Here is a 26,299-nt window from a genome sequence, read left to right on the forward strand (position 1 = left end):
ATAATTATGGTTTATTCAATAAATCCTGATTAACCGAAGACATGGCTTAGCATAAAAGCGTGAAACCAGATTTTGAACTAAACTTAGCAGATGCTGGAAAAATAAAGCTGAAATAACTGTAATGTTGAATATTAACATATTAACATTAACTATTTAAATATTAAAAGATCAGAGGGCAGGAAAAGTAGTAATGAGAAATTTTCTGACCGTGAGAACAATTAATCAGTGGAATGTTAGAAGTTGTGGCTGCTCCATCGCTAGAGGTTTTTAAAAATATTAGATAGCTATTTCTACAGAATGGTATAGGATAGTGATGGTTAACCTTTTTGGCACCGAGTGCCGAAACTGGAGCATGCATGTGAGCCAGAGCACCAGAAACTGCAAGAGAGCAGTGCATGCATGTGACAGAACCCGGAAGAGCAACTGGTGCACATGTGCCATACCATCACGGATATAGGGTCTCCTGCTTGAGCAGCGGGTTGGACTACAAGACCTCCAAGTTCCTTTACAATTCTGTTATGCTGTTACCTGTATTTGAGATTTGCTTAGGGTTTTGTTTTTTTAAATCTCCTTGCCGATGCCAAATGTTAGAGATAACGAAGAAGCACCATGGCTTTAGAATAGAATAGAATAGAATAGAATAGAATAGAATAGAATAGAATAGAATAGAATAGAATAGAATAGAATAGAATTTTTTATTGGCCAAGTGTGATTGGACATACAAGGAATTTGTCTTGGTGCATATGCTCTCAGTGTACATAAAAGAAAAAATACGTTCATCAAGGTACAACATTTACAACACAAATGATGGTCAATATATCAATATAAATCATAAGGATTGCCAGCAACAAAGTTACAGTCATACAGTCATAAGTGGAAAGAGATGGGTGATGGGAACGATGAGAAGATTAATAATAGTGCAGACTTAGTAAATAGTTTGACAGTGTTGAGGGAATTATTTGTTTAGCAGAGTGATGGCCTTCGGGAAGAAACCGTTCTTGTGTCTAGTATTTAGTGTTTAGTATTGTGTCTAGTATATTTAGTGTCTAATATTGTGTCTAGTATTTAGCATTTTGTGTAGCTTGGGTAGCAATGTTCTTTTCATTGGAATCCAACATTTTCCAAAGCTGCCTCTAGTCAACCAGTTCGGAAGATGAGTTGAGAGCTGTTGACAGTATGAGTAATCAAGCATGTTCAACCACAACAGGAAACATCTGCTATATGATAGAAGATTTTTGAGCAGGGATTGCAAACTCATCCCTTCACACTGTCACAACAGGTTCTTTAATTTTTTTTCTCTCTCTTAGGACTCACTGCTGTGGGCGGCTTGGTGTTGATGGGAGGATCTTACTTACCTTCCAGTATGCCTCAGACATTGGCTTTACTGGCTGCCTTTGTTTCCTCAGTCAATATTGCAGGTAATAATTCACAAAGTGCATGTTACACTGTGATGGCATTGTAGTTAGAATGCAATACTGCAGACGAACTCTGCCCATAGCCAGGTGTACGATCCTGACCGGCTCAAGGTTGACTCATCCATCCATCCTTCTGAAGTCGGTAAAATGAGGACCCACATTGTTCGGCGCAATATGCTGACTTTATAAACCACTTAGAGGCAGTGGTGAAATCCAAATTTTTTTACTATCGGTTCCGTGGGCGTGGCTTGCTGGGCGTGGTGTGACTTGGTGGGCTTGACTTGGTGGGTGTAGCAGGGGAAAGATACTGTAAAATCCCCATTTCCTTCCCACTCCTGGGAGAAGGATATTGCAAAATCTCCATTCCCTCCCCACTCTGGGGCCAGCCAGAGGTGGTATTTGCAGGTTTTCCAAACTACTCAAAATTTCTGCTATCGGTTTCCCAGAACCTGTCAGAACCTGATGGATTTCACCCCTGCTTAGAGGGATCTGTAAAGTACTATGAAGGAGTATATCAGTCTGTTGCTATTGCTATTTAGAATAAATATTTATATTTGCTCTGGCCATGGCTACTCATACTACTATCTCCTTTAGTATCCATGGACATCGTGTTAGGAACCCCACAGGATTGATTTCTAGCCCACATTTGCCAGTTTGGTTTAGTGGTTAAGGCACTGGGCTAGGAAGTGGGAGACTGTGAGTTCCAGTCTTGCCTTAGCCATGAAAGCTGATTGGGTGACGTTGGGCCAATCACCAGCAGATGTTGAGTTCTAATCCTGCTTTAGCCATGAAAGCCAGCTGGGTGACCTTGTGCCAATCGCTCTCTCTTAGTCCAACTCATCTCACATATGAGGTGTTGAATATGTTCGTCACCTGGAGTTAATTTGTAAAAATAATAAAGGCAGAATATAAATAAAATTAATTAATTAATTTCCCGGTATAAATCAGTTCTTTGTTTCATCCTTTCTGCTTCATCTTAACCATTTGCATTCCCCCTCCAAACAGGTGGCTTTCTAATTACCCAGAGGATGCTGGATATGTTTAAACGTCCAACGGATCCACCTGAATTCAACTACCTCTATCTTCTCCCCGGAACTGTCTTTGTTGGTGGATATGGTGCATCTCTTCTCGGTGGCTACAGTATTGAGCAGGTCAGAAACTCAGGCGGGTTGTTAGGCCCTGTTTGTTCAGAACCAAGTTAACAGATCGATACTGAAGAACAGCTTCTCTGGAGAAAATGTTTCTCAAGATTCGTTGAGCAACGCATATTTTTCAAGCAACATCGTGAAAAATAACAACAGTTCATTAGGTCCCTGTGGTCCCTGAATTGTGTAGACAAATGTTTATAACAAACATGTTGGGTGCGTCTCAGTGCTCAGTTTCTGTTCCAGCACACAACAAGAAAGAAAAGCAGCCTTCCCTGCCTTGCCCCCAGCCAATAGTTTCACCCTTGCTAGATGCACAAAGGAACAACAACTTGGGCTACTTGTGTGACAACATTTATGGTAGGGGAGGCTAGCGAATAACAGAATAACAACAGAGCTGGAAAGGACCTTGGAGATCTTCAAGTCCAACCCCCTAATAAAGCAGGAGACCCTACACCATTTCAGACAAATGATTGTCCAATCTCTTCTTAAAAACTTCCAATAATGAAGCACCCACAACTTCTGAAGGCAAGGCGTTCCACCGATTTATTGTTTGGTTGAAATTTCTTCCTGGTTCTAGGTTGGTTCTCTCCTCCTTAGGATCTCACAGAATTCTACTCAATGGGAGGTCACTGGGAGACAAATACGTGCACTTCATTCCCCTGTGGGAGAATTGCCCATATATATGAATAAGTAGACTTGTTTTATTATTGGCAAAACAAAGCTCAAGAACGTATTGGTAGGAAACATGCGGAAGAGGCCTTCATCCTGCAGTGGATAGACAGTGGCTGAGGAGGAGGGGGAGGAGAAGGAGGAGGAGACTTGTTTTCTCTTTACACATTCACCCAAGAGTTTTTAGTTCAATATCTGAGGAAGGTGAGAAACATTCAAGAACATGATGTTGAAGATGTTGAAGAACATCTATAATCAGCAGGGAGGGGTGATTGCCTGCAGTTATTTTCATATCTTCTGCATCCACTAGGAAGACCATCTTCATCCATTCAGTGGTGTCTAACTCTTGGAGATGCTATGAACCAAGTCTCTCCACATCTTCTGATCTTGCACTACCTCTTTGTGATCTTCTACGCTCTGGCTGGTTTCAGCTTTGATGGTATTAATGTTAACCGCTTCAATCTTGATTGCAGAAAATATGACTTTTGTAACAGACTTATTAATGCTTGGAATACACTACCTGACTCTGTGGTCTCTTCCCCAACTCCCAAAAGCTTTAACCAAAAACTCTCTACCATTGACCTCACCCCATTCCTAAGAGGACCATAAGGGGCGTGCATAAGTGCACAAAAGTGCCTACCGTTCCTGTCCTATTGTTTCCTTTCAATATATGTTCTTGTATATAATGTTGTGACAAAATAAATATAAATCAAAATAAAAAGTATTGGAAATCCAGAACAGGAAGTCAACTCCACAGGAAGCTTAAAACTACTTTTATTGAGATGGGCTACAATAACAGAAATCTTGCAGGTCTCATTATGCTGTACCTCCTTAACACCCCCCCCCCTTATGCTCCAGTGGATTGAGAAAGTGTCTCCTTCAGCTGCCTTCAAATGTTATCTCATTGCACTGGGTGTAAAAAAAAAATTGCTTCAGCTCCCTTTGCTTAGGTTCTTGCATATTTCCATCAAGGCCATCTGCCTCATCCTCCACCTTCTCTCCCAAGTCCAAGACTGCATTTCAAAACCGGGGTTGTGCTACGGCTAAAATCGGGCTAAGACAAAACTAAACAGAATTTGAATTCGATTAAATACAGCATAATCACTCCCACATGTATTTTAATATTCACCTCCCCTCCCCCGCTGTTATATTAAAGTTATAATCTAGGGACAACTCTTGAAGGCGCTCAGGAGGCTCCACTCATTGCTTTAGTGGTTTGGATTCAACCTTAGAGCTGTTGTGCGTCAGTCTCCAATTTAGGGGGCCAAACTTGGTTCAGAGAAACTTGGCAAACTCGGTGTGTCCCGTGATCTTGCGTGTGAAATAGCTGTTGGTGAAAAAGTTTTCCAGCAAACACAAATGGGTTTTGAGTCTTTCTCTCTCCTTTAAATATTCTTTTAGCTACCCTCCGAATTCAGGATATGTCATCCCACCCATGACTCTGCCTTTTGCACAGAAATAAAACATAAATGAGGAAAGTTGGGGTTAAATAGGATTAAACAGATTTACGACAGTTCATTTAGTGACCTTTTAAAGTTACATGGGCACTGTCAGTGATGTCACCAGACCAGCAGACACTGCTTTGATTGGACCATGTGACTGGCACCTTAAAAAGTGACTTATGACCATTTCTCCTTAGTTCCAAGTTGCTTCTCTCCTTGATTAGTTTCCACCAGTTGCTTCTTGTCCTGTCCTCAGGTGCTTTGGAGAATAGCTTGACTCCCTCTTCTTTGTGGCAGCCCCTGAGATATCGGAGATATCATTTCAATCAGGAGACCTTGAGGTTATTAATACATAGGAATGCCTGCACTCCTATCTCGATATGCACTGATTTAGAGTTTTCACTTTGGGGTTTGCTGTCTGACTTTCACCAATATCCTGCGTAGGTGTGTTTGGGGTTGCATTGCCAATTTGGTAAATTTATTTCGAGCCTGCAAGACCATTCTGATTTGAGAAAAAGTAGCTCTTGCTAATCAAACCCAGGGAGAAGTGTTAAGTTCGGGAAGTAACGAGGCTGGAGACCAGGGTAGTGACAACAGCTCTTTAATATAGGGTGAACCCAGCAACAGGCTGGGCGAAAACCCTCTCCTTTTATATAGTTCTGTTGGAGGTTTTGACCAATCAGCAACGTGCTGATTTCCCGCTCAAATATTTAAAGGTACAGCATTAATACATAACACTCCTCCCCTCCCAGAAAACACTTTGCCTATATTTACATAAATATTTACATGTTATTTTTCGACGTAGTCACGCAAATAACCTGGGCGTCTCCTAGTCCTTTCTGACCTGCGCGGTTCAGTTCTGGGTGGTGTTTTGAGCTGGTCGGAGGGGCTGTTTTCTCCTCCCAGCACTTTCTCTGGGCCAACGGGCTCCGGATTATTGGCCGACTCTTTTTCTTGGTCATCGGGCCTTGGATTACTTTTTTCAATTTCCCTGCCGCTTCCCTCGGGAACCTGATGGCGTCGCTGGAACTCGGGGACCTCAGCTAAGTCTTGCGCCTCCCCCGGGTCATTGTTGGCTGTGGAATCAAATTGGTATTGATCATGATATGTTTCATTTGGTTCAGTTTGGTCGGTTATTCGTTTCCTTAACTGATCTATGTGGCGCCTCCACACTCGGTTGTCGGGTAGCTCTACCACGTATGATTTTGGGCCAGTTACTTTAATTATTTGTCCTGTGAGCCAACTAGGGCCGTCCCCATAGTTTCGAGCCCACACCGGGTCGCCTATGCTCATTTCCCTGGTCTTTTCTAGTTTTCCTTTGTAACCCTCTGGTGTGTAGTGGGGATTCAAGCGGTCCAGTGGGCACGGAGTTTCCGTCCCATTAGCAATTCGGCTGGGCTTTTCCGGTGGCCGTGCTTGGGGTTCTGTGCTGGACTGCTAGGAAAAGTCTATTTTGTTTGCCAGTCACCTGGCTTTAGCCTGGACAATGCCTCCTTAGCGCTCCGGACGGAACGCCCTGCAAGGCCATTCGACGCAGGGTGGAAAGGCGCAGAGAGGGCATGTCGGATGCCTTCCTCTGCCAGGTATTCTTCAAACTGGGCTGCCGTGAATTGAGGCCCATTGTCGGACACCAGAGTGTCCGCAACCGTGAGTTGCGAATAGGTGGCGAGGGTTGCGATTACTGCTTCGGCCGTAGTGGATTTCATGAGTATGACCTCCAACCATTTAGAAAATGCATCCACAACTATTAGGAATGTTTGGCCGTGAAAAGGGCCAGCAAAATCAATGTGGATTCTTGACCAGGGCCCTTGGGGCTTTTCCCATTCTCTGACTGGGGCCGTTGGGGGTAGAGGTCTGGATTCTTGGCAAGCCTGACATTTCCCTACCCTTTCAGCAATCTCTGCGTCCATGAGTGGCCACCATACATAGCTTCTGGCTAACCCCTTCATCCTGACGATTCCTGGGTGACCCTCGTGGAGGAGGTCCAATACCTTTCCCCTTAACTTTTCAGGAATTATTACACGATCACCCCATAACAGACACCCCCCTTGAGCTGAGAGCTCATCTCGTTTTTTGACAAATTCTTTGAACCTTTCGCCCGGCGCAGCGGGCCACCCTCTCTGTACCCAACCGAGTACAGTCCTTAACACAATGTCCCGGTATGATGCCCGAGCCACTTCCTTAGATGTGACTGGGCCAGAGTCCAAAGAGTCAATAAGTAGGATGGGTGTCCCTGGAGTGGGGTCTTCGGTCGCCCCAGGTAATGGGCATCGGCTTAATGCGTCTGCATGCCCCACTTCTTTTCCTGGTCGATGTTGCAGCTTGTACGAATAAGCGGCTAAGAATATAGTCCATCGGGTCAATCGCGGCGAAAGTGCCACAGGCGTTGGGCGGTCGCCAGCCAGTATTCCTAGTAGCGGTCTGTGGTCAGTCACGATTTCGAAATTCCGCCCAAATACATACTCGTGGAATTTCTTGACCCCTGATACAATGGCTAGTGCTTCTTTGTCTAACTGGCTGTAGTTCCTCTCTGGGGAGGACATCGTTCTCGAATAGAACGCTATAGGGCTTCTGTGCCGCTTTGGAAGTCTATGGCCGAGTCCAGCCCCCACCCCATAAGGGGAGGCATCGCAAACCAACACTAGGGGTAATGAGTTGTGGTATTGGATGAGCAGGCTATCACTTGAGAGCAGGTTCTTTACTGCTTCAAAAGCCCTATTTTCCGACTTTCCCCAAGACCAAACAGTATTTTTTCCTAAGAGCCTATGCAGCGGTTCCAAGAACGGTTGCTTTGTTCTTTAAAAAGACCGTAAAATTAACCAATCCTAGGAATGCCTGCAGCTCTGCTTTGTTTTTGGGCGCTGGAGCCTTCTAATTGCCTTAACCTTGCTCTCAGTAGGGTGAATTCCTTTCTTGTCTATCCGTAGCCCAAGAAGTCGACGGATTCGACCCCGATCTGGCATTTGTTTGTCTTGACTTTTAACCCGCTGTCCGGAAAATGCTCAAGACCTTTCTTAACCGCTCCCCAATTCCTCCATGTTTTCCCTGAAATTAGGACATCATCAAGTAGGAACTACCCTGGGAGCCCCTGCAGTAGTCGTTCCATCAGGTTTTGGAACAGCCCTGGTGCCACACTGACCCCAAATTGTAATCGGGTGCACTTGAAGGCACCCCTGTGCGTCACAATCGTTTGGGCTTCGGCTGTGCGGGCGTCTACTGGCAGTTGTTGGTAGGCCTGGGCCAAGTCTAACTTTGCAAAGACTTGCCCTTGCCCCAAAGAGTGCAATAAGTGTTGCACTACGGGAACCGGGTAAGCGCTTTTCTGTAAGGCTTTGTTAAGCGTCGCCTTGTAGTCAGCGCAAATTCTAATTGACCCGTCCGGTTTTATGGGGGTGACGATTGGCGTCTCCCACCTTGCGTGATCGACTGGCACCAAGATCCCTTGATTAATGAGCTTATCCAGCTCCTTATCAATTTTTGGTTTTAGGGCAAAAGGGACTCTCCTCGCCTTAAGCCTAATAGGGGCTACCTGGGGGTCTAAGTTGAAGGAAATAGGGGTCCCTTTGTACTTGCCCAGGCAGTCCTTGAAGACATCTTCGAACTCGTTAAAGAGAATGTCTTTCAGGTTACAGTCACTTCGGTAGATGCCAGTCACTCCCATGCCCAGGGCACGAAACCAGTCTAGTCCCAACAGACTGGGCAGAGTTCCTTCGACGATCGTGATGGGCAGGGTCTTTTTATGTGGACCATACTCGACTCGGACGGAGGTGGTCCCTCGAACAGGGATGCGATTCCCCTGGTAGTCGTGCACTCGTAGCCGCTGTGCTTGCAGGTGGCGCTTCGCGACGGACGGCAGCGACTTCGCCAGAGTGTCCCAGGACATGATGGTGATCGCTGATCCCGTGTCTACTTCAAGCCTGCACCGTACTCCCTCGATCTTGGGCTTTGTGAAAATCTTCTTTCCACTTTGGTTGAGGCGCGCCTATAATGACAGTCGTTTGGTTAGACTTCGCCTTTCTTGTTTGAACCAATCGCGGGCCGCCTTTCCGGTTCCGCGTTTTGATTGGCCGATTTGAATTTTCGGCGGGAAGGTTGGGCCGCTCTGCAGACCTGAGCTAAGTGCCCTTTCTTCCCACACCGCCGGCATGTTGCGTCTTTAAACCTGCAGCGTTGGCGCTGATGCTGCCCTCCGCAGCTTCCGCACTCGTCACGGTCCTCAAAGTCGCGTTTCTCAGTCCGGCAGACCCCTTCCTCCTCCTCGCCCTCACCGTCGGATTCGGACTGAATCTCCTCCTGGTGTACTGGCGTTGGCTTTGAGCTCGCCTTGGATTGAAGAGGCTTTTGCAGGGTCTCTGCTGCTTTAGTAGACATTTCGTGTGCTCTGGCCGTCCAGGCGTTGGCTAGTGTCAGGTTGCTCTTGGCTAGCAGCCGTCGCCGTGAGCGGATGTCCTTGACCTCGGACGAGTTGCTCGAGTAGCACCTCGTCTAGGTCTCGGTATCCGCAGTCCTTGGGCGCTCTTCTTAAAGCGGCCATGTAGTCACCGATGGATTCGCCTCCATCTGTCTCGTTCTCCGAATTCAAACCGCTGCACGATTTGGACGGCGGCGGCGCGAAATGGTTCTTCAGCAAAGTCTGCAGAGTCGGCCACGATACCGATTGTATCGGCGTTGGCTCTGCCAGGGCTTCCGCAATCTCGATGACCTCCGGCCCACAATGGCTTAAGAAGTAAGCCCGTTTGCGGTTATCCGGGATCCCCTGTAGTTCGTTGGCTTCTAGAAAGCTTTCGAAACGGGTCATATACGTTCCCCATTTCTCCTTGACCGGGTTGTACGGTGCGGGTGGCGTGTTTGCCATTTCCGCGTTTCTGCCCTGAGTTTGCTGGGTTCGGAACTATCGTGCTTCAGCTCGGTTCTGGTTCTCCTTAGCCTCGAGATCCCACCTTCGTCGCCAATGTTAAGTTCGGGAAGTAACGAGGCTGGAGACCAGGGTAGTGACAACAGCTCTTTAATATAGGGTGAACCCAGCAACAGGCTGGGCGAAAACCCTCTCCTTTTATATAGTTCTGTTGGAGGTTTTGACCAATCAGCAACGTGCTGATTTCCCGCTCAAATATTTAAAGGTACAGCATTAATACATAACAAGAAGCACCATATGTTACATATCAATGCTCAGTAGTGCCAGGTTTTCAAAGCATCTTGCTCTATGCATCAAAACCCTTTTAAAAAAAAAAAATCAAAGCAGGAATAAAAAATGGGCTGAGATGATCTCACAGTGCTGGTATTTTCAAAATGCATTTGAACTAGTGGTCTGCAGTTCTTCTGTGCACCGAATGATGGTGAAAACTTTTTTTTAAAAAAAAATTGCTGCAGGAGAGACAGAATAAATCTAGCAAGAATTAAAGCTTTACTAGGTCACTTAAATTTACAGCTTATTATTTCATCTGTAGCTACCCCTTTGCCAGACAGAATGCTGTACAGCAGATAGAGCTAAATGATTTTTCCACTTTACTAACATGCAAGTTATAATAAATGAGTAAATCTATATGTATACAGTATATAAAAGCCAAAACCACTCAGGCATTAATCACAAAATCTCCAGAACCGTAAAGCCTACAAACATGAAATTTGCCACGTATGTTCCTCTTGGCTCCTAGGTGCTCACTAAGAAAGGATTTTTCGAAATGACCATCAGGGCATTAGTATTTTCTGTATTATTATTAACACGATCTGATGCTAAGGAATTCTACTCCCCCTCCCCATCTGAAAAGAAATCTGTTCCAAATGCAAAACACAAGCAGAGGACTTTCAGTTTTACTTTCACAGCAGGAAGCAGCTTTAATACAGAACTCTTGAGCTAAGCCACGCCTAACCTCCTTCCTGTCTCCTTCTTGCTCAAACATCAAATGCTGTTTGAGTTTCCAAACACCCCTCAACTCTCTCACACGCTAACAGGATGCTAGCCAGATGAATACCGATGGATGCTGCGGGCTGGGACATTCTACTCCCCCTCCCCCTCTGTTCCAACTGCCAGTTGCATTATATTAACACACTCTGATGCTACAGAGTTACACATTCTACATTAAGTTTCAGGCTGTAAGTGTCAATTTATCAAGCCTGAGCACATAGTTTTGTAGCGAAGCATGGGCATCCAGCTAGTAAATAAATAAGTTTCAATTTATTTTCCAAAACACCAGAGGGCAGGACAAGAAACAAGGAATGGAAACTAATCAAGGAGAGAAGCAACCTGCAATTAAGGAGCAACTTCCTAACAGTGAGCACAATTAACCAGTGAAGTCAGAAGTTGTGGGTGCTCTAACTGGAGGTTTTTAAGAAGAGACTGGACAGCCATTTGTCTGAAATAGTATAGGTTTCCTGCTTGAGCAGTGGGTTGGACTAGAAGACCTCCAAGGTCCCTTCCAGCTCTATTACTATTACTATTTGCATAAAACTTTGAAGTTTTATTCAGGAAGATTTTGAAAAGCAAAGAAGGGGAAAGGCAAACATGTTTATTTAGAGAGACAAACAAAGCACTGAGATACAGTTAGTCCTCGACTTATGACCACAATTGAGCCCAAAATTTCTGTTGCTAAACAAGGCAGTTGTTAAGTGAGTTTTGCCTCATTTTCTTGCCAGTGATTCATGACATTTGATCACATTTATGACTGTTGCAGCATTCCCATGGTCACGTGACCACAATTCGGACACTTGGCAACTGACCATATATTTAGGATAGTTGCAATGTCCAAGGGGCATGTAATTCCCTTTTGCAACCTTCTGACAAGCAAAGTCAATGGGAAAGGCAGATTCACTTTACAAGCCTGTGACAACTTCAACAACCACAGTGATTCACTTAACAATTGTGGCCAAAAAAGATCATAAAATGTTGCAAAATCTATTTAACAAATGCAAGGTAAATTTAGGGCTGAACTGTGATCGTAAGTCGAGAGCCACCTGTACTTGCTCATAGTTTGGTGCAGGGAGATAGTGTTGTGGCCCGCCAGACTTGGACAATGAGGAGGTTGAGAAGGAACTTGGCCAGTTCTGGAATCTGGAGAAGGCTCTGAGGGATGCTCTGCGTCAGGCACAGAGATAGAGCCAGGGCCATCCGACATTTCCCAGCCACCAGAGAAGCAGCTGTCTTTGGAGGCTGATATGATTGAGGAGGAAGAAGAACAGCTGGAGCCTGTTTCAGATGCACGTATGCGCAGAGCAGTTAGGAGAGGAGAACAATGGAGGACAAGGAGTCGACTCGGGAAGTAAAGCACACATGGATGCTAAATGGTTCCTCCCTGGCTGGGGAATAAATAGAAGGAAAGGGGAGTGGTTGTCGTAGGAGACAACTGTTCGTATTTCTGAAGATTTTGGCTCATTGTATTTCGTGCCACAAAGACTGCTTGCCAGAACTTAATTGGCAGCCTTTCAGCTGGGAGCTCACAGCCTTGCGATTATCGCAAGGAACTGATAAGTTCTGTTACTGCAGTTAACTCCTTGAAGGACTCTTGCCTGGACTTTTCGGTGGGTGAATGCCATTAATTCACAAGAGGACAATAAAGAGGGGTTTTTCGTGACAAGGAGTCTGTTTCTTGTTTCTGCTAAAGCTGGGTCAGAACAGATAGGATGGCAATTGAAACCTACATACATGAGGTCAATGCCAACTTTCCCCCTTACATCCTTTGCTTCTCTCCCTCTGCAGATGATGTACCTGGGCTCTGGTCTTTGCTGCGTGGGGGCACTCGCCGGCTTATCTAGTCAGAGCACTTCACGGCTTGGCAACGCCCTTGGGATGATTGGTGTTGCCGCTGGTATTGCAGCTACTTTGGGCAGTTTGAAACCTTCCCCAGAAGTACTGGCCCAGATGTCCACAGCCATGGCCTTGGGAGGCACCATGGGTGAGCTTTTGACAAGTGGTTTTTAAACCTTGTCCAAGGGAAATCTGATATTCCTAGAATCATGATTGAGCACCTTCAATGAAAAGATAACTCTAATGGCCCAGGTATTCCCCAAACACACCTCTGTAATCATTCCAACAGAATACAAATTCAGGGAAATGTGTTTTCTAGGATCATTTCTGATTTAGTTTTCACTGGAGAAGCTTAAGTAATATCTCACCTGTGAACTCGTTTTTACCATGCAGGTGGATCGTAGATGGACCGACTTGTTAAGCAAGCACTCACGGTTAGAGCAGGGCTGTCAAACTCCCGGCCTGTGGGCCGGATGCGTCAGATGCTGGACACACCCACACCTGGTTTAGCGAAGGAGGAAAAAGTCACAATATGTCACGTGACACCGCCATGATGACACCCCTGTGTTAGACGCACCTGTAGGCAAAGGAACCACATTGTTGGCCCTACCTAGGGGAGGCATAGAGGAGAGGCACAATGACCAACTGATATCAATTCCCTTCACTGCAGCAACATAACTGAATATCTATTATGAAATGAATTTGAACCTGATTGCAGTGGAATCTCCAGCTACACTGGAGGGAGGCATTAAGAGGGAGGCAAGTTTAGAATCTTTTTTTTTTTACAACCTCTTTTAAAATGCTTTTAAAAGTAAAAAATAAAAGTTGCCCACCCCCACCCAGTCACATTACCACCCCCACCAAGCCACGCCCACAGAACCGGTATAACAAATTTTACATTTCCCCACTGCCCTGACATCTAGTACTGCATTTTGGGGTCATAAGTTATGTTTAATGCCAAGAGGTGGAGCTCTTTGAGTAAGAAGAAAATAATGAAGCGCGAAGTGTACATAGTAAATGTAGGAAACATTTCATCTGGAACCAACCGTGCCAGCTCACTGCTACCATGCAAAGTAGTTTTCATGTCAGTAATGTTTATTCACAAATGTCATGTGGCTTCCTTCGTTTCGATTTCTTTCTCTGCCCTCATTTACGCCAGCAGGGTTTGCGAATTAACATGAAACAGGGAGGGTGCAGGGCGAAGATTAATCTGCTCTACCAGACAGAATCCAAACTCTTGTAAACACGCTCTGAAACGGATTTGTGTGAAATCTTATTTTAGTCCCCCATTGGCATCAACAAGTGGAAAATCAGGCTTTCCAGCTTGCTTGCTTATTTATTTATAAAAACAATCTACCGCTTTTCATTTAAAAAACAAAAGCAGTTCGCATTTTTTAAAGGGTTAGGCAATTGTATCCGATGCAAAAATATAAAAGCAAGAAGGCTCATGATTTATTTAAATATCTTGGGCAATCTGAGTAAAGCTGGTTTAAGATTAGCCATCTGGGTAAACCGTCTAAAAATGAAAGGAGCTTCACCTCTGTTCAGGTGTGTGAGCCATGCGATAACAATGCGAAGATTTGTGTGTGGGTTTCTTCTTGTTGTGTGTTTCTGTACCTGTGGTTAATTCTTCTACGTGAAATGGATTACTGGGTCAGTACTGCATTTCCTCCTCAATCAACTCAGCCAAAATAATTGGTTCCTTTTAAAGTCACCTGAGAAATGAAACTATGTGGAAAAGTGGACAAGAAGTTTGAAGTCACAGAACGGTGGATATGTTCATAAGAAGAAGCTGTATCAAAATTGCCTAGCTATACTTCCAAGACGTGCATGATCCTTTTTTTTTAAATATTTGAGTCAAAGAAAAATTTGACCTGCAATTATCAGCATTATAACAATTATCTATGGCTACCATGAAAATGAGCTTAGGAGGGCCAAAGGTGCATTAGGAATTACACAATGAAAATATTCCTCTTTCAGATGAACCAAGCAAATAGATCCCTCTGTTTATGCAGCCTAGAACTATGTTGGCTTTTTTGGCAGCTGCTGCACACTACTGGCTCATATTTAAATGGTTGTCCACTAGGATTCCAAGATCCCTCTCATAGTTACTACTATTGAGCAAGGTACCACATATACTGTCTCTGTGCATTTTGTTTTTCTTGCGTAAATGTAGAACCTTATTTTTTTCACCATTGAATTTCATTTTGTTAGATAGCGACAATCTACCAGCCATATCTTTTTTTCTTACCCTCAAAAAGGGAGAGAACTTAAGGTTCATCGTTTACTCTCTTTCAATACAGGCTCAAGAGAATAACGAAGCATAAAATCCGTTCGTTTTCACCTTGGATCTCAATTGCTTCCTTTTGCAGGTCTCACCATTGCAAAACGTATCGAGATCTCCGACCTCCCACAACTGGTTGCTGCCTTTCACAGCCTGGTTGGTTTGGCCGCCGTTTTGACCTGCGTTGCTGAGTACATGATTGAATATCCCCACCTTGATTTACATCCATCCGCCGGTGTTCTCAAAACAGTGGCCTACTTGGGCACTTATATTGGAGGTGTAACATTCAGCGGTTCTTTGGTAGCCTATGGAAAACTGCAAGGTATGTCCTTTCGTGGTCAGGACACATGAATTTTTTTTTTATAATGTCTGCAGAACTAATAGCACCAACGGCTTTTTTAAGAGGTAGGACTGCTATTCGTACTGAATTTCCATAAAAGTTGGACATAATATCAAGATCTGATGAATAGTAGACTCTGTATCACAGTATTAGCCAATCTATATATATAAAAATGAAAACCACTCATGCCGCGATCACGAAATCTCCAGGATGGTAAAGCCTACAAACTTGAAATTTGCCACATATGTTCCTCTTGGCTTCTAGGTGCTCACTAAGAAAGGATTTTTCAAAATGGCCATCAGAACATTAGTATTTCTTATATTATTATTAACACGCTCTGATGCTAATTAGTTAGATGTTCTACTCCCTCTCCCAACCTGAAAATCACTCTGGAGAGAACGGGATAGGACAGGAGAGGCTTCTGTGGGGCAAGGCTGAGGGAGAGAAGGGGATAGGATAGGGGAGGCTTCTGTGGGGCAAGGCTGAGGGAAAGAAGGGGGATCAGGATAGGGGAGGCTTCTGTGGGGTAAGGCTGAGGGAGAGAAGGGGAGAGGAGAGGCCAATCGTAACTACTCGTTAATTTTCAAGCTGTAAGTGTCGATTTATCAAGTCTGATCACATAGTTCGTAGCGTAGCACGAGTATTCAGCTAGTATATTATATGGCTCATACAGGCCAAAGGACTGTAACTGGGAAAAGAATCCGGAAGTTCAGTTTTGGAATAATGTCAAGGTTCCAGAAAAACCTCTTCTGCATAAAAAAAACTCAGAAGCCATTGTCTTTCAAAGTTCTTAACTAGCATGAGGAAACTGGCACACGATGAGTGAAATTCCAAAGCTGAACTTCCGGATTCTTTTCCCAGTTATACAAACCCCAAGAGTCCCACCCCCCCTAACCCCTTTGCTGGTCACATGGCCCCACGTTCTCCCAGTTCATTCGAATATCTTCTCGCCACTCTCCCTGCAGATGTGAACACCATCCGACCTTGACCGCTTGAAGAATGTTACCATACCCCTCAACCCCCCTTCTTCCCCTCAGGGGAAAAATGTGGCAGCGTCTGGAACCCTAAAGACTAGTATGGTTTCCAGGCCTGACACTTTTATGGTCTATTCCATGTTTCTCAACCTCAGCAGGTTGAGAAGTTCCAAAGGTGCTTTTCCAAAAGGCAACTGGATTTTCTAGGGTTTTTTTTCCCTAGAAAACATTTCACTTCTCATCCAAGAAGCTTCTTCAGTACTTGAGAAGCAAACCCTTTTCAAGGGAAAAAAAACCTTTTGGAAAACCACCTTTGGGACAATCATGACCTGGATGATTGAGAATCTCCATAGACATATGGAGCAATATCAAGATGGGTGAACTTCAACTCCCAGAATTCCCTAGCCAGCCAAAAGTTGAGGTTCATACATCTTGTTGAAAAAGAGGTTGAAAAAGACTGGTATGATGGTAAAAGTAAAGGTAAAGGTTCCCCTCGCACATATGTGCTGGTCATTCCTGCTTCTAGGGGGTGGTGCTCATCTCCGTTTCAAAGCCAAAGAGCCAGCACTGTCCGAAGATGCCTCCGTGGTCATGTGGCCGGCATGACTCAACGCCAAAGGCGCACGGAACGGTGTTACTTTCCCACCAAAGGTGGTCCCTATTTTTTCTACTTGCGTTTTTATGTGCTTTCAAACTGCTAGGTTGGCAGAAGCTGGGACAAGTAACAGGAGCTCACCCTGTTATGCGGCACTAGGGATTCGAACCGCTGAACTGCCGACCTTTCAATCGACAAGCTCAGTGTTTAAGCCACTGAGCCACTACGTCATATGCTGGATCAAGTGTTAAAATTAGTTTGGATGATCTAGCCCAATCCTAGTCCAGCGCATCCCCAGTACACCACAATGGGCCTCTTCCTGCCCAGCCAAATAGGTCAGTTCTTAATTTCAGTCAGTTGGGGCAAGTGAGAGGGCATGACACTGATGGAAAGAAGCGACCTTCCACACATTTTCAGCCCACCCTACCCCAAGAGTTAATGAACCATTGACTTCATACATTGCATCTTATTTCTTTCTAGGTCTGTTGAACTCCGCTCCTCTTCTCCTGCCTGGCCGTCATTATTTGAATGCTGGACTGATGGCAGCTTCAGTAGGAGGCATGATTTATTTTATGTTAGACTCCAGCTATACAGGAGGCATGGCCTCCCTTCTTGGAGTTTCTGGGCTCTCCTCAATAATGGTAGGGGTCAAAAAACTTTACTCCCCTCTTCTTTAAATTGGGCAGATGAAAAAAACTAGAGATGAGCTGACGGCTGAGTCAGAGCAAGCCTAAGAACAGGGTCAGGCAGGAGCTGGAACCTTGCTGAACAGTGGTCGGCAGCTTGATATCCAGAGCAAAAGCAGGACTATATTGATACTTGCCTTAAAGCTCACCAGACTTTGTCATTCTTCCGGATTTTATTTCCTCCTTTCTTACAGACTGTTTTAATTAAAAATGGTGAGGGGGGGTGGAATTCTGCTTTTTTTTTTTTATTTCCAAGAATATGCTTGGGTCTCACGTAAACACCCCTATGCATTCTTAGAAAAGAAACATGGCAATGACTTTAGCCTGGTCTACCGGCTTAGAAGCAAAGATAAGTTGGAAGATGGTTGAGAGCAAGTTGACACAAGCTTAGGAAGCAACCATACACGTCTTCCTTCTGGTTTTTCTGTAAAACTATGCCCAGAATATGTGTTGGACACTCAAAAGAGAGATTACCTGCTGAAGCCTGATCTAGAATGTGTTTGATTGTCTTTGGCCTACTGTAAGAAACTCACAGAATAGTCTCTTCTGCCCGCTCCGGATCTTAGTTTCACCTAATGAACACTGCTCAATAGGGAACCAGTGTTGAAAACACCCTCCACGTTCAGAAAGAGGGCAGATACCGCTCATAGTTCTGTGTCTGAATATGGCCGCTCAGAGTAAAGAATTAGCTTTTCTCCTTTTCATTTAAGGTGAAACTTAATAGCAATAGCACTTAGACTTATATACTGCTTTAAAGTGCTTTTACAGCCCTCTCTAAGTGGTTTACAGAGTCAGCCTCTTGTCCCCAACAATCTGGGTCCTCATTTTACCCATCTCGGAAGGATGGAAGGCTGAGTCAACTTTGAGCTACTCAGGATCAAACTCCTGGCTGTGGGCAGAGTTAGCCTGCAATACTGCATTCTAACCACAGGGAAGGAGGGAGGGAGAAGGAGGGGAGAGAGAGAGGGAGGGAGGGAGGGAGGGAGGGAGGGAGGAAGGAAGGAAGGAAGGAAGGAAGGAAGGAAGATAACAATAGCACTTAGACTTATATATTGTTTTATAGTGCTTTCCAGCCCTCTCTAAGCTGTTTACAAAGTCAGCCTCTTTCCCCCACCAATCTGGGTCCTCATTTTACCCACCTTGGAAGGACGGAAGGCTGAGTCAACCTTGAGCCTGGTGAGATTCAAACTGCCAAATTTCAGGCAGCTGGCAGTCAGCAGAAGTAGCCTGCAGTATTGCATTCCAACCACTGTGCCACCACAGTTCTTCAATATATTATTGCAAAAACTTACATACGTTCCACTTTTTCTCTTTTGGTGCATCAAAAATCACAGGGAGTGACACTAACGGCAGCCATTGGTGGAGCAGACATGCCTGTGGTGATCACTGTGCTGAATAGCTACTCTGGATGGGCTTTGTGCGCAGAAGGATTCCTTCTCAACAACAACTTGATGACAATCGTTGGAGCTTTGATTGGCTCTTCTGGAGCTATCCTGTCTTACATCATGTGTGTGGTAAGGTCAGGTCCTCTGTGGTAGACTCCGTTGCATTTTTTGTTGTCATGGAAACAAGACTTGTTTCTTCAGTGGATCCTGTTTCGTGGATCTCCCACTTTGTTAATCACAACAGATTTCAGTATTGTGACAGCCATATTCCAGCCTTGCCTGAATGTTTCCAGATGTTTCATGTTCCCTCCAAGTAGATTGCAACTCTCAACATTCTTGGGACCCCATTCACACAATTATTGGAATTGCAGTTCCATACATGAAAGGCTAACCAGGCTGGGGAAGGGTCCTGTAGAAAGTTGGCAGCTCTTGCCGCTCATTTAAAAAGCTTAAAGAATTAACTGTGAACAGGCATTTGCTTCAAAATAGTTCATTTTCTTTATTTCCGTCTAAGCATTATAACGATATACTAAACATTGAAACCACATTTCAGAATGAAGTAGGGCATTAAATTCTGGGATTGCAAGCTATGTTGTGAATTGAAGCTGTCATATACATTACATCTGTGCAGAGTAAAGTGTGCTTAAAGTAGTTTCCTGCTTTGTATTCATTGGAATCTTTCATTGACTGGGAGCTTTGGGTTAATATCCTGTTTATGGTTGGCCAGGCTATGAATCGCTCTTTACCAAATGTTATTTTGGGCGGATATGGTACAACATCTACAGCTGGAGGAAAGCCCATGGAAGTAGTTGGAACACATACAGAAGTTGGGATTGACCAAGCCATTGAAATGATCAAAGAAGCAAACTCGATCATCATTACACCAGGTAAGAGTGAACAATTAACCAAAGACTGATTTCTACATGAGCTACCTAGTCTTTGTTTGGTTTTGGCCGTCCTGTGAACCTCAGCAACGGTACTTCTCCAATTCTGGAGAATGTAGACCAGGGAAAATTGGGAAAGGATGGGAATCCTCATATATCTGGGCCTCTTGTTTTGTTATCTTTTACCTCCTGAGGTGCTATTTCAAATGAGTGATTTTATTGTCTTTAATTGCAGATACTGAATCATGTTTTGGGTGGGCCCTGCTTTATTGAGTGAGGTCCAGCATCGTTGTCTTTTACGCTGGCCCTGTTTTTTCTTAGACTCAAACAGATTAAAACCTTTCACTGTGGAGGAACTGTGACAGCAGTTCACATGTTTTGAGCGAACCTGAGAAGAACCCTGATCTGGTCTACTTTTTAGGACTCACATGTCAATCTTGTGTGTTAGTCCACAAAAGTACTATCTTTACCTTAATTGTAAGGTTACACTAACAGACTCTTGAAAGTCTGAAAGTTGATCTCTCTATCCTCATTTTTACAGTCCTAGAAACTAGAAAGAGTCCTTTCTGAGATGTTTGCTACAGGATCAACTGCTTCATAACGAATTGTTGCTTAATCCGTGGCTGTTCCTTCTGTCTTCCAAGGTCATTCTCATATACCATTACCTCACAGCACATCAGTCTTGCAACGAAGTCTGTGTCTTCTTTCCCTTCTTCCTATCCCCTGTGGAGTAAATAACTGATGGTGGGACTATGTCTAGTTTAATGAAAAGAAGAACTAGGGGTGACATGATAGCAGTGTTCTGATATTTAAGGGACTGCCACAAAGAAGAGGGAGTCAGACAGGGGTGAAATTCAGCAGGTTCTGTCAGGTTCTGGAGAACCGGTAGCGGAAATTTTGAATAGTTCAGGGAACCGGCAAATACCACCTCTGGCTGGTCCCAGAGTAGGGTGGGAATGGAGATGTTGCAGTATCCTTCCCCTGCCTTGCCCACCAAGCCACGCCCACAGAACCAGTAGTAAAAAAAAATGATTTTACCACTGGAATCAAGCTATTCTCCAACACACCAGAAGGCACGACAAGAAGCAAGGGATGGAAACTAATCAAGGAGAAGACCAACCTAGAATTAAGGAAAAATTCCTGACAGTTAGAACAATTAATCAGTGGAACAACTTGCCTCCAGAAGTTCTGAATGTTCCAACATTTTTAAAGAAGAGATTGGATAACAATTTGCCTGAAATGGTATAGGATTTCCTCCCTGAGCAGGGAGTTAGATGAGAACAGTGGTCACCAACCTTTCAGACCTCAAGGACCACTAAATTCATAATTTTCAATCCCACGGACCACTAATATGATCTGACTGGATGGGCGTGGCTAAATGGTCATGTGACTGAGTGGGCATGGCCAACTTGATGCCATTCATATCAAGGGGCGCCTCGCCAGCCTCTACTCGCCTCTCCCTTCCCAGCCACTCCTTGCCTGCCCGCTCGGGCTCCTTAGGGCCCCAACACTTAGCAGTTGTTGGAGCTAAGCAGCCACCATGAGAAAGAGTCCATGCAAATAATTTTTCTGCAGACCACCAAAATTTTCTCGCGGACCACCAGTGGTCCACGGACCACCAGTTGGTGACCACTGGACTAGAAGACCTCCCTTCCAACTCCGTTATTCTGTCTGGTCCGATGGTCTTCGTAATACTTTCCTAGCCTTAATGCATGCATTCTGTGTTCCCCTAACAGACACTAGATTCACTCTCCAAGTTCTGATAGAGTTTTTGCCCCTCATTTCAGGTTGGGGTTTATGTGCAGCTAAAGCTCAGTACCCCATTGCCGACATGGTAAAAATGCTGAACGAACAAGGAAAGAAAGTCAGGCAAGTAAACCCCAATGTCGATATAAAGAAATTAGACTGGTTTGTACTAACTTATATTTTGATTTAATGATGGACTTCATCTACATATATATAAATAAAGCAGGGATGTTTCAGTGATATAGTTGTTTAATTGGAGGTTTGCAAACTGCTTTGGGCCTTTCTTCAGTGGTATGCAAATAGAATATATATAAATAAAAATTAATCCTCCCTTTGTGTTGCATGGCATTTCAGCAGGCATCTTAGTGCCAGCATTCTAAAATGAGAATGTTTTCCAAAAAATCTCCAATTTGCTTTTATATAATTTTTATTGTTGATCATGGATGGCAGGGGCTATAGCCAAGATGCTATATGTGGTGCTCAAATTATTATTAAATTTATGTCTTATATTTTTACTGTTTTTAACAATGCCACATCCTAGAAATCCAAACAAAGCTTGTTTTTAATTAAAAAAAACAAAAACAAAAATGCAACGGCAGTTGTATAGATTTTGACTTGCAACTTTAGGAGGAAAGTTAGGTGCTGTCTAAATTGTGCTGCCATTGCCTCTCTAGGGACTTTTTTCCTTTTGGGGGTGTGTGCTTTTGAGTTAATGTTGACTCCTGCTGAATGCCTGGATAAATCTCTGCAGAAAGAAATAGACAGAGTAGAAGTAGATTTAGTAAAAATGTATAGAGTATAGGTGAATTGTAGTGTTATGATATGATATCACCGGCATGCACAAGAGGTGAATAAGAATTGTTTAATTGTTGAAATTTAATAAAATAAATTTTAAAAAAATCTCTGCAGCTTTCTTGGCAAAGTTTGGAGAGTGACCAGCCCAAAGTCACCCAGGAGGTTTTGTGCCTAAGGCAGGACTAGAATTCACTGTCTCCTGGTTTCTAGCCTAATGCCTTAACCACTACACCATATTAGCTATCTTTCTCCTGCTTAGAGGAGAGAAGATGTCATAACTCTCCCCTTTCTATGAACCTTGTCTGATCTCTCCCCATTTCTCAGTCTGTAGACCTAGTTCGGCATTTCTTCCTATTTTTGGGGTTGCAGGTTTGGCATCCATCCAGTTGCAGGCCGAATGCCAGGCCAGCTGAACGTCCTCCTGGCAGAAGCTGGTGTGCCATATGACGTCGTCTTGGAAATGGATGAAATTAATGAAGATTTTCCAGGTAGGGGATAAAGGTTGAATGAAGGGAATGAAAAATCGAACAAAACTACAGCTTTGCATTGCATTGCAACCACCCAAGAACATTGTTTTTTTAATCTGCTTTTGGAGTTAGGCTGAAGAATGATGAAGCGGTCCTCAGCAAATGATGGTTTCGATACACGGAAATGAAGGAGTGGATATGGTGTTTTCTACAGGTTGCAAAATAGCAATAGCACTTAGGACTTAGATACCACTCCATAGTGCTTTAAAGCGGTTTACAGAGTCAGCATATTTGCCCCCAACAATCTGGGTCCTCATTTTACCAACCTCGGAGGGATGGAAGGCTCAGTCAACCCTGAGCCCATCAGGATCGAACTCCTGGCAGTGAACAGAGTTAGCCTTCAATAATGCATTCTAACCACTGCGCCACTCAGGGTCCTTAGCTGAATCTGTAGCTCCAGTTATTGTGAAATTGATGTTACTATGTGACAAAATATGCAGTCCTCTTTCCGTTTACTTCTCCCCTATAATTATCATCTCCTAGGCAATCTGCCCCTCACTTCCTCTTAGCCCTCCCCACCACCCCCTACAAGCTACTGTACTGGCATACTAATAATCCTACACTGGAAATTGGCACCGACTGTAGGAATTCCTTCCAGCTTGAACCAGTTGCACACCTGAAGCATCCTCCTGAATGGGTGCCTGAAAAAGTCCTCTGAGATTGACGGTTGGCCACATTACATTGGATGCTAGAAGCGCTTCAGTTCCAAAGCCTGTTTTCTCATCTGACTTCAGAGGTGGTCTGTTTTCTCAGGCAGTCCATCAGAAGGCGAGGCAATTGTCTTAGACATCTCTTTGGGAGGTCAAGTTTTATGGCTCAATAAGGGACTCATGACAGTCCTGGACCAGAAATAAATTTTCAAATTAGCATCGCAGCGATGAATTCAGCAGCTTATGCTTGTCAGGCTAATATGCCAGCATGGAATATCTCCAAACTGTGAGAGCAGCCAAATTCAGATGGAAGAGATTCATGCAAAATCTACAGATTTCAAGCAGGCTCCGTATACCAAGCATACGTATAAGCATAAACAGAACTTATAAAAGAGAGAGAGTGAGAAAATGGAAAGGGATCGGCGCTTTACACACGAAGAGGATTTTCTAGGTGTTGGGTTAATATTCACTTTAGTCCATATGAGATTGAGGATATCCACAATGGCAATCACCACTCAATCAGGTGTTTTTTTATTCAGCCTAGTCTAGGTTGCTGTGAAGATAATATGAAGTGGGATAACTTGGTCACTTTGGGGAAGAGATGAGTTAGGTCACACATGAGGATCAGAAAGTGAGAAATGATATTTTTTGGTTTGTTCTGAACCTTGTTTTGCTTTTGGGCTACATAGCCCGGCCCATGGTACATTTTGGGTATCTTGTCTCTGGTTTCACCTGTAGGTTATTTTGCATACATCTTGTTTTAGAAGCCTTTTCATGAAAAGGGGAAAACTATTCACAAGCCACAATTTCTGCAGACAAATAGTAGCGGAAGCAACATGGAAAGGACACTGAGTATCAGTTAGCTGGCTCACTATACTAACTTTCTTTTACGGTCCCAGAAATAACGTTACAGCTTCCCCAATTTAGTTTTTTTTAAAAAATTGCGATTATGGCACCCTTAAGGTCTTTTTTGAGACCTTTCAACTCTGGTGCTGGAGAAGGCTCCTGCGAGTCCCTTGGACTGCAGGGCGATCAAACCGGTCAGTCCCAGAGGAGACCAACCCTGAGTGCTCTTTAGAAGGCCAGATCCTGAAGATGAAACTCAAATACTTTGGCCATTTAATGAGAAAGAAGGACTCACTGGAGAAGAGCTTAATGCTGGGAAAGATTGAGGGGAAAAGAAGAAGGGGACGACAGTGAACGAGGTGGCTGGATGGAGTCACTGAAGCAGTCGGCATGAGCTTCAATGGACTCCAGAGGATGGTAGAGGACAGGAAGGCCTGGAATAACATTGTCCATGGGGTCACAATGGGTCAGACATGACTTTGCTACTAACAACAACAATGGCACTCTTGGATTTTGAAGCTTTTCATATCAAAAGGTCTTTCTTCCTACTTTTAGATACAGATTTGACGTTGGTCATTGGTGCTAACGATACCGTGAACTCTGCAGCGCAGGAAGATCCCAACTCCATTATAGCCGGCATGCCTGTATTGGAAGTTTGGAAATCTAAACAAGTAAGTGACAACAAGAAACTGAGAGCACAGGGTTGTGATTGCTTCTTCATTAGAGCAAAGAATGTGTAACGCACAATGTAAAAAGAAAGGCATCTTTGTCCCCAACTATGAAAACGTTGCCTTCATTGCAGTGCAGGCTATTATGATGATACTTGTTTTGATGTCATCAAATCCTCCAGCTGACACAAGGTGCAGTTTCTCTGGAAGAAGGAATTATTCTAGCATCTAAGAATAGAATAGAATAGAATAGAATAGAATAGAATAGAATAGAATAGAATAGAATAGAATTTTATTGGCCAAGTGTGATTGGACACACAAGGAATTTGTCTTGGTGCATATGCGGGACAGTCCAGCAAAAAGCTTGCTGGCACTGCAGAGTCAACAGTCATATTGGCTGGGAAATGATGAGGGCTGAACTCAAAAGACCTCAGAAAAACACCGAGTTGGGAAGTAAGATGAGGATATTTGATTAGACAATAATCTAAACGAGGATGTCCTGCTTTCTGTTGCTGGAGAATCTGGAACGCTCTCTAGATTTGCCAAAATAAATAAGATTTTGCATTTGACAGCAGTGCATTCGGATCCAGCTGGGCCCTGCTTATGTCCTTATGACTATATGGTGGTTGCCTTTTGCTAAGCAGTAGAATCTGAAATACTGTATTTTTTAAAAAGAAGTTAAGCAATGAGGAAGAATTGAGGGGAGAGAATAGGCTTAGTCATGAAAGATGATTGATGGGGAATAGGAGAGCATTGTTCAAATATCAGAAAGAGGGGTGGAAGGAGGTGAAGAACTGCTCTTCATCATCCCAGTGGGCAGGACATAAAACAATGTAGTTAAATTACAGGAAGGCAGGTTCAGGTTGAATATTAGGGGGGGAAAAATCCAGTATAAATTCCTAATGGTAAGAGCAGTTCAACAACACTGGAACCAATTACCAAAGTCATCTGCTTGGAATGATTTAATTGACATTAATTTAATTCAATTTTACTTAATTCCTGCTCTGGCAGGAGTTTGGACTCACCCTAATGGTTTCTTCCAATTTTACGATTTTATAATATTGTATGTGAATTTCTGTTTCATTCTTATCCCAGTGAAAAATCTACAGACTTCTGTTAAAAAGTCTTTTTTGCATATCCTTGCAGTGGTGTTGGTGTAAACCACATTTAATGATTTAACCAATTTGTATACTGTATACTTCTTAAGGCAGGTTAGGTTTTTAACTAACTTTTTCGATAAAAGGCAAGAAATAGTTGATCTCACTCTATGTCATTTGGTTTGTCCACCAGGTCATTGTCATGAAGCGCACCCTGGGAGTTGGGTATGCTGCTGTCGACAATCCCATTTTTTATAAACCAAACACTTCGATGTTGCTTGGAGACGCAAAGAAAACCTGCGATGCTTTACAATCCAAAATTCGAGATTCTTTTAGCCATTAGTGCTGCCGGTCCTTCTAAGGCATCATCCAGTGATAAAGTGTTATTATGTACCTTTTAATTTGAT

At 43.8% G+C, this 26,299-nt stretch overlaps 1 protein-coding gene across 1 annotated transcript in view; it reads left to right on the plus strand.

Moving 5' to 3' along the window:
- The window catches only part of NNT (nicotinamide nucleotide transhydrogenase), a 58,043-nt gene extending 31,758 nt beyond the window's left edge, over nucleotides 1-26,285 (plus strand). The window contains exons 12-22 of the mRNA XM_058156512.1: nucleotides 1,308-1,418; nucleotides 2,421-2,566; nucleotides 12,368-12,563; nucleotides 14,788-15,021; nucleotides 17,089-17,249; nucleotides 18,629-18,808; nucleotides 19,407-19,566; nucleotides 21,351-21,432; nucleotides 22,474-22,592; nucleotides 24,683-24,798; nucleotides 26,086-26,285. Coding sequence (XP_058012495.1) covers nucleotides 1,308-1,418; nucleotides 2,421-2,566; nucleotides 12,368-12,563; nucleotides 14,788-15,021; nucleotides 17,089-17,249; nucleotides 18,629-18,808; nucleotides 19,407-19,566; nucleotides 21,351-21,432; nucleotides 22,474-22,592; nucleotides 24,683-24,798; nucleotides 26,086-26,235 — 1,655 coding nt within the window. The 3' untranslated portion in view covers nucleotides 26,236-26,285. The remainder of the gene's footprint in view (nucleotides 1-1,307; nucleotides 1,419-2,420; nucleotides 2,567-12,367; nucleotides 12,564-14,787; nucleotides 15,022-17,088; nucleotides 17,250-18,628; nucleotides 18,809-19,406; nucleotides 19,567-21,350; nucleotides 21,433-22,473; nucleotides 22,593-24,682; nucleotides 24,799-26,085) is intronic.
- The last annotated feature ends 14 nt before the right edge of the window (nucleotides 26,286-26,299 follow it).

The sequence above is a fragment of the Ahaetulla prasina genome, chromosome 13 (genome assembly GCF_028640845.1).
Source record: "Ahaetulla prasina isolate Xishuangbanna chromosome 13, ASM2864084v1, whole genome shotgun sequence".
NCBI lineage: Eukaryota > Metazoa > Chordata > Lepidosauria > Squamata > Colubridae > Ahaetulla > Ahaetulla prasina.